The 9,139-nt window shown below is 32.8% G+C and overlaps 1 protein-coding gene across 1 annotated transcript in view; it reads right to left on the bottom strand.

Annotated features, from left to right (window-relative positions):
- The window catches only part of vg (transcription factor vestigial), a 70,433-nt gene extending 61,922 nt beyond the window's left edge, over window positions 1-8,511 (bottom strand). The window contains 1 exon segment of the mRNA XM_011505884.1: window positions 8,065-8,511. Within this exon segment, the coding sequence (XP_011504186.1) occupies window positions 8,065-8,256 (192 nt within the window). The 5' untranslated portion in view covers window positions 8,257-8,511.
- Between the last annotated feature and the right edge of the window lie 628 nt (window positions 8,512-9,139).

Below are 9,139 nucleotides of genomic sequence, written 5' to 3' on the forward strand. Positions count from 1 at the left end.
AAAGAGTGTTGCGACAGTGTTGTAATTATACTTTGTACAGTATTTTTATTAAAAAATGATAAACAATAATGCTAATCAAAGTGAACATTAATTAGAGAAAACAATCAAAGGAATTTAACTTTGAAACATTTACTAAAATTTAATACTATTTCATAATCATATTTTAAATAATTATAATTAAAATTTATAAATGTTTTGGTATTTGAATAAAACAAACAAAAGTTATTAAAATAATATATATATTTATATTTAATTTTTCAGTATGAAATTTTTTTTATGTATTTAAATGATAAATGTATTAAAATACTTTTCGGATAGATTTCGAAATGAATATATCTATATTCATTAATAGAAAAATTTATATATATATATTTTACTCATCCTTTCAATTTTTACTTGAGGAAATACATAAGCATACCAAAATAGCATTATTTTTCCTAAAACATTATTGTAAGTGACAAGTACCTAACAAATCTGAGCAATATTCGATTCAGATCAGTTAATTCAATCGTTCGCAGAAAAATATGGAAAATAAAAAAACAATAATAAATATTTTTTTCAATTAGTATTCAATTAATACATGTATGAATATAAACAATTTCAAATGATTGGCCTGGAGCTATATAAATAAAATATATTTATTATAATTATCATAGTAGTATTGCAGTGTATTAAATAATCTTGACACACAAATGGCATGACACTCTAAATGATAGAAATGGGGTCTGATAATGTAAATTTCAACGGTTCATAAGTAACTAGAAACTTTTTGATCGAGATGCCAAATTAGAAGAGAGCATCCTTGAACAAAACGACTGCACCTTACACAACAATTCAAGGTTTTATAATTGTTATATATATCGGGAATATAGAAATACTAGTGGCACATGGTAGCGCTGCTCATACGTTAGCCAACATGCGTGAACATACCCTCTGTGTTATACACACACGCGCACACATGCAAACTCTCTCTCTCTATCTATTTTTCTATCTGTCTTCCTTTCTCACTCTTTCTGCCATGAGGACATTAGATTAATGAATTTCAGAAAACGTTTTCAGGATTCGAATGAGAGAGAGAGAGAGAGACGGACTGTTTGTTTTTTCGCATGCACAGGGACCGTGAGAAAGCGGGTCGATCGTCTGCGAATTTCTTTACTTCTCCCCCCCCCCTCTCTCTTCCACACATACACACATACACACGCACACCAGTTCGCCTCTCCGTATATGCATATATATATATATATATATATATTTGTATGTATGTATATATATATATATATATATATATATATATATATATATATATATATATATATATATATATATATATATATATATATATATATATATATATATATATATATATATATATATATATTTGTATATATATATATTTGTATGTATGTATATACATATATATATATATATTTATATATATATATATATATTTGTATATATATATATTTGTATGTATGTATATACATATATATATATATATTTATATATATATATATATATTTGTATATATATATATTTGTATGTATGTATATACATATATATATATATATTTATATATATATATATATATTTGTATATATATAGGCGTATTTGCCAAGAAGCGCGCACGGCCGCGACTCGAGAACGGGGCGATATACGTATGGCTATTAATTCAGAGCCCTGAGGACACCGGTTAGCAGGAGCAGCAAGCCTGCGGCAAAGAAGCAAAATGACCGACGGGTCAGGCCCTAAATAAAAGGAGGGAACGTTTAAATAAAAGTAAACTCGTGTTGCCGCGGCAGCCGGTAGAGAACGAGAGAAAGAAAGAGAGAGAGGAGCAAAGAGGACCCCAGCACTGCCGCGCCATGACTCCTGGTATCCTTCTTTCTCTTTTGATTCTGTCTTATAACCTCACGCTTCTCTCTTTATCTGTTTTCCTTCTTCCTTGCACACGATTTCTCTGTAGTTTTCGTGTGGCGGTACCTTATGTTTATGAGAGAGATAGAGATAGAGATAGACAGAGAGAAAGAGAGTGACGGGGGGGGGGTGAGACTCCGTGAAACTTGCTCCGATCAAGATCACTGAGCTCGCGCGAGACTCGTGGACCTTACTCTCACTCACTTACCCTCTCTTTTTTCTCACTGGCTTATACTCTGTGCATATATGATCGTGTATTCGATTTCGCGCGTCTTGCCGATAATTGAAATTTATATATGAGTTCCTAAGATGAAGGTGCACAGGGGTCGAGAGATTTTGAGAGTGACTTGATTTAGGCGAAACGAAGAAAGTTCTTGATGTACAGTGTGCAGCTTTCATACTATGTACAGGGGATGGCTTAATACCATATAAAAGAAGTCCAAACATTTTTGGGAAATTCCTAAAACTTTTTTCATATTGGAATTGAATTTGTTGTTTTTTAATTGTTTTATCGTTTCGGATAATTTCATATTCATTTCCTTTGTATTTTTATATGCATATAATTATAGAAGTATTGTTTAAGTGGAATTCAGTGTAAAATTATATTATCCTGAATTTAATATTCTGTTTCGTTTTTTTGCCTCATAATTTTGTTTAAATAGTGACTATCTACTAAGCTATACTTAATAAACTTCTTTAGCATTAAAATGATAGAAGTAAAACGTTTATAATATTATTAAGTGGATCGATTAAATATATCAAACATCTAATAGAATTTTCACAAAATATGCAATTAGTATGAATGTAATTGGCTAGATAAATACCGTATTGGATCTTTGAAAGTATAAGATCGAATACTTATATCACAAAGCGTGTATAGAAAAAGCAAATTAATTAAAAATTGCAGCTTGATGTAAAGATGATAAAATAAGCGATATAATATAAAATAAGCTGTGTTTCAATTATCGTATAATTTCTCTAGTTTTAGTAAATTATGACTTGGGAATATATGTAAAAAATATTTAGTAAAAATGTTAATCTCATAAAATAAAATAAAATTTATAATAAACTATAAAATGTTAATTTAACAAACTATAAATGTTTATTTGACATATTAAAATGACTTGTGATAAAATGTAACTTTGTTAACAAAGTAAAATATTTCTGGAATATACTACTATTTATTGTATTATTAATGATAACATTGAAAACTCTCTGTTGTTAAGATGAATGATAAAAATTATATCATTAAAACAAACAATATTAATATTATATTAACTAAACCTAAAATAAAAAATGTTATAATACATATTATTTTATTCAAATTCTCTAGCAATAATTTGTTGTAAAAAACGTATTAATAAATAAATAAATATTAATATTTTGAAATAAAAGAAGTCAGATCGATTCACTTGATCACATAATTGATATAATACTATCGGTTATAATCTATAACTCGAGTTCGCGAAACATGTTGCCATATAAAAATGTGCTGAGTTCGCATAAGCGCTGTCGGTCTTTTTAAAGATCTTCGCTGCTTTTATACGACCGCGTTCAAAATAAAAAGGACAATTAAAACCTATTAGCCCGTTAAAGAGCCGATAAATTCGCGTATCCCCCATTTTTGTTGAGCGCGCGCGTGCGCGCGCGCACGCATGCATGCGTGTGCACATGCGCGGGTCGCATTATCAATCACAACTTGAAAATCTATTTATCTGTTCGTCGGATCGGTGCTCGTATCGCTGTCGGGTTAATTAATTGAATTTATCGAGGGTTCGCTCTCTTGCAATGAAAGCCGCTCGCGCACACGCGCGTTGCCGCCGATCATCTGACAACATAATCGGCCCTGACAACAGAATGGTAAATAAATGTCGAAGACGGGAGGAGATTGGAGTGCGCACAGAAGAGAAAGGAGAGGATGGTTGAGAGCACGCATGCACAATAAAGTCCGCAAAAGGAAACGAGCGGGTAAGCAAGTGAGCGAGATTGAGAGAGTGAAAGAGAAAAAGATAGTGTCCGAGCAGGATGAGGAGGAAGATAAAACAGGAGAAATTCATAGAATGGGAGGTTACGGGGACACTTGCTGACAGATAAATATATGAAAATGAGTTGAGTGGGGGGAAGTGGAGAGTAAGAGTAAAATTTAGGGTACATGTACGTAAAATAAAAGGCATTTGAAGCATAAAAGAACCTACGCGAAAAATATTGAATGATGGAAAGTACGGAAAATTGAACAGATTGGAGTTGTAATTAAGGGAAACGATCAATTAACCCTTGATTTAGAGAAATCGTATCACAATTATACATAATATTTCGATAAAATGTATTTAAAAATAAACTTAGACTCTTTTCATTTAATAAGTAATAAATATTTTAGGATGAGTTTCAAAAATATTTAAGTATGCATTAGTAAATATGCTATTGATATTGAATGTAATGAAAGTAGTATTACTGGTAAATGTATATATTATACCAAAGCAATCTCGTTTTACATTTATAGCTGTACGTTTTTGCAGCAATCAGAGTATTTAATAACTCATTACAAGCTATTGGTTTACAGATAACAAATATAAATATTTAAAGTATTGAATATAATATTTCTTAAAATATATTTAATTGAGAGTTTATTTTCTTTGCATATTTTTTACAATTGTTACATCACCTCGATTAACAGAAAAAGTAAATCGTATCTAAATGTTACACGTGCCCAATTATTTTCATAAAAATTCATCATAATGCTCATGAAATTTAAATTTAGTATAAAATTTGTAATTAAAAGTAAAAATTATGGTAATTTATATCAAATTTTATGTTTTTATCGTCATTACTTTTATAATTACAATTTAATTATAATGTATAAAACTTACAAACGATCAAAGAGTAAAAAAATATATTTTTTTTAGAAAAAATTGATATATCATATATTACATTAGAATTATAAAACATGAGTAGAGATGAAATTAATAAAGGAAATCTTTGACTAATTATATAAAGTAGTCAATGTATTCATACATATTATACATATATATGTAAATGTATTAACAGCTCATTAATGTTTCGTTTTTTTTCTTCTTTAACGAAACACGTAAATAAATATTAATATGAAAAGTATATACGCGCTTTAACTTAATTTGAATGTATGAATGTAACCGAAGCTAAATTTTGATAAAGAACAAATCGCACGATTTGTAATGTTATTATTAAATCGTAGTAAAATCTACCCTCGTTAAATCTTAAACGAACGAATTAAAATGACATCCTAGAGAAAGTTCTTCAAAGAGGCTCGACTAAAGGTAGAAGGAACTATTTTCAGAGTTGGGCACAAGAGAAGTACGACCGAGGTCGGAGCGAAATTCGTGTGGCCAACCGCCGAAGAAGTGAAACGTCCTGCGTAGTTACTAGGGAACCTCCTCACAAAGCCAACCACAGCTACGTACGAGTATGTGTCGCGCCGATTATCATGCGTGCGCTCCAGAATTCGCCGTGTGAGACTTTCTTTCTTTGGAACACAGAAGGGATAGAAAGAGAGAGAGAGAGAGAAAGAGAAAGAGAGAGAGAGAGAAAGAGAAAGAGAAAGAGAGAGAGAGAGAGACAGAGAGACAGAGAGAGAGAGAGAGAGAGAGAGAGAGGGAAGGCGGAGGCAAAGCGATAGAGTCGGTAATTTAAGAGGATTTACGGCGCAATCTACGTCAATTACCAAAGTCTCCGCGCGATCGAGCGGACGAGGACCGTCTTTTTATCCTTCTTCTGTCTTCCCGGTGCTTTTTCCTTCAACTCATTGTAACGGTGTGGATATTCGTTGCTTGGCTCTCGCGCTGAGTAGTAATGAGCGGCGGATCCTCGAAAACGCTCATACGATAAATTTCTTGCCCACCGATTTAGGTTTGTCGATGACGAATGCGTCTTTGTCGGTTCAACGACGTTTTTTATAGCGCGTACTGAGGCCGATGCACGAAGGAACAAATAAATGATTTAGTTCGATATCGTCTGCTATTTATGGTTAATAATAATTTGTATGTTTACAAATTATCCATTAAAAAGAATATTCTTTTCATATGAAAATCTCCCATATAATAGGTTTCTGTTAAAAATTTTGTTAAAAATTTCTGTTAAAAAAACCGTTTCAACAGTCGTATAGGAATACTTCCTGTTCGCACATTTTATGTATATTAATAATTTTTAAATTCTATGCATTAGATATATTAATGAAATAATCTTATTATACATGTAATTTGAAAGATCGAATTCATTATTTTTAATAAAAGAAAAACTAGATATTCAATATATGATTTTTAAAAAGATATTAACTACTTTCAAAATTGTCATTTCTGAAGAAAAGGTTGCCTACCTTATACAATTTTTAATATAAAGCAATATAAATAATTTATTTCCGTTCCAAATAAAAAAAGTAAATGTATGCAAATATAATTTTTTATCAATAATAATTAATCATTACAAAAGATTGGATATTTATAAAATTTTATACTAACGTACTAATTCAATTGTATGTACAATTATAAGTAACATTAATCGAATGTGTTACTATTTATGTTAAATGATTATTGAATTTTGTTATTGTTCTGTGAGAAGTAGGTAAACAGTATATATCGATCATAATTTCTGTTATCAATGTTTCATTATCATGCATAAAATTGATAAATCGAACAACATTTGCATTATGCTGGTCTGATCAAATAGAAAGGATTCCAGTTGAAAAGATCATTATGGAGTGTGATAATCCTGTTAGTCTACACCTGCTCAGCATGCTTTTGAGTATTATGATTTATCGGTACGTGACGGATACTAATCCGATTAAGCTCTTTAAATATTTGCCATGTAGTTTAAATTATATAGTGACAATATTAATTCCATTCAATGCCAGAACAAATAATGTAAAACAACAACAAGATGTAGTTTTGACTTATTTGCATTGAAAATGTATTTATGTATTTATTTATAAGTGTTTTGAATATGATATTTGAACGTTGTTGCTATTTCCAAGGCGAATATTATATACGTATTTATACAGTCATGATAAGATTACCGGCAATATGTTATACAAATATGACCAATATGACTTGTACGCTAATTATGTTAGAACTTCAATATTCTTGATGCTTCATTTGAAAAACATTTAAGCCGTTATATAGATTTTATACGTGTATTCGTGAGTTAATAAAGAAAATAATATATGCATTTTCTATGTTTCTTATGCTCATTTTGCGGTTATTGCTAGTAATTTAATGCGAGCGCTTGAAATTTATGTATATATTTTTTTTCTGATTTTAGTTTAAAATTTTTTATTCAAAATATGTAATCATTTTATAGATACGTTAATAGATTATTTATTATAATTCTTGTATTATAAATTTTATTATTTGTATCAGTAATATACGTCATTTAATTTTTTTTTAATCGCAAGACAACATGTTTATTAGTTCATTTAATATGATTTGGAAAATAATATGAATGTCAGAACATTAGTATTCAGTTATGGAACAAATATATACTTATAAATGGTTTTTATTTGAAAAACGAATAATTAATATTATATTTCACGCATATAATTAGCGCATAATATTAATTGTACTTTTTTACAAGGGATAAAACGATAAAACCATTAATGAAAAATATACACTATCAGACAAAACAATAAAAATTTTAAATCTAATTATCAGAATATTTTTCTATTTTAACGTTACTACTTTTGTCCTACGGATTCTTTAAAAAAAAGGATTTCTTGTAAATCAATATGTATTGATTGCCTTATAGCCATCATTAAAATATAACTAATTTGCTAAAATAGCTGTCAATGCATAAAAAGTTACCGTAAAATGCCATATTAGTGTTTATATCCTAGGAATACTTTCTTATTTACAATATTAATTAAAAATTAATCGTTATAATAACTGTCGATATTAATGAAGGATTACCAAATAGAAAAATATCGACTTATTTGCATGATTAGTCATTGAATTATGTATGCAATCAACGTCCTTCTAACAAAGTGCAAGCTTAGACTTTTCGTTTTTTGAAGCTTCTTCTTATTTTGGTTCCTCATAAACAGCCACGGGACTTCTAACGCGAGGTTATCGTGCAATAGGAAGAATGGCGTACGAAGAGAAACACGCTATGTAAAAAAATACTCACCCTGTCGTACTGATGGCTCGGTGCCGCCGTGGAGAAGGGCTGGAAGGGCGCAGGCCTCGCAGGACTGTGATGGGCCGTGTGAGGGTTACCAGCGTGGGCGACACTTGGATGCGGGGCCGCATGGGGATGGGGCGGTGGTGGCCTCTGATAGAGATACGGATAGTATTGATACATAACCTCGGAGCAGCTCATCACCCCCCTGGGCGGGCCCCCCGGCACTCCGGCAGACCCGACTCCGTTCCCGGCGCCGCCTCCGCTGCTGCCGTCGCCGGCCTGACGGTTACTGTACGCGAACGTCGCGCCAGCGGGATAACCGACCGCCGGGTAATCCGACGCCAATGCTCGCGATGCGTCCGCCAGCGATCCGGGGGATGATGCGCGACCGGGGTTAGCTCTCGCTACTTGCCGGTCCTCTGGCTCGTTGGCCTCCGCCTCTCACTCGCTTTACACTTGTTGTTCGCTTAACCGAGTCTTGGTCGGCTGACGCCAGTATCTTATCGAACTGTCATAGTTCTGATCCACGTGCTTAGTCGATAGTTCTTAGTGCTGGTTGCTTCTTGTTCGCCGATAAATCTACTGGTGCATGGTCCACCAACACAAATGGCAGCCGATCTCACATTTATCCGCGCCTCTTGACGAGTGCTCCAGCAAACTACAGGAAAAGCCCCGTCATGTGCACGTCCCTCGTCAGTCTGTCTGTCTGTCTATCTCTCTCTCTCTCTCTCTCTCTCTCTCTCTCTCTCTCTATATATATATATATATATATATATATAAATATATATCTATCTATCTCGTTCTTTCGCGCATCCGACAGCGTGTGCCTCTGATGGACAAACACAGACTGAGCCTTAACTCAGCATATAGCCAGGCTCCGGGGGCCCCGTACACCATCGAGTTGTCCCGTCTTTTTCTAGCTCTACGATCGTCGGCCGCCGCCACCGCCGCTGTTACTCTCCTCGCGTGCGGGAGTCACTGGCTTGATGCCAGAGCGAGAAAGGAGAGGTTCGTTGTGGAGACAGAAACACTGTTAACAGGGAGAGGGAGAAGGAGCGCACAGAGTAAGAGTAGTAGCGGT

Source organism: Ceratosolen solmsi, unplaced genomic scaffold (assembly GCF_000503995.2).
Source record: "Ceratosolen solmsi marchali unplaced genomic scaffold, CerSol_1.0 scaffold7, whole genome shotgun sequence".
In the NCBI taxonomy this organism is placed as follows: Eukaryota; Metazoa; Arthropoda; class Insecta; order Hymenoptera; family Agaonidae; genus Ceratosolen; species Ceratosolen solmsi.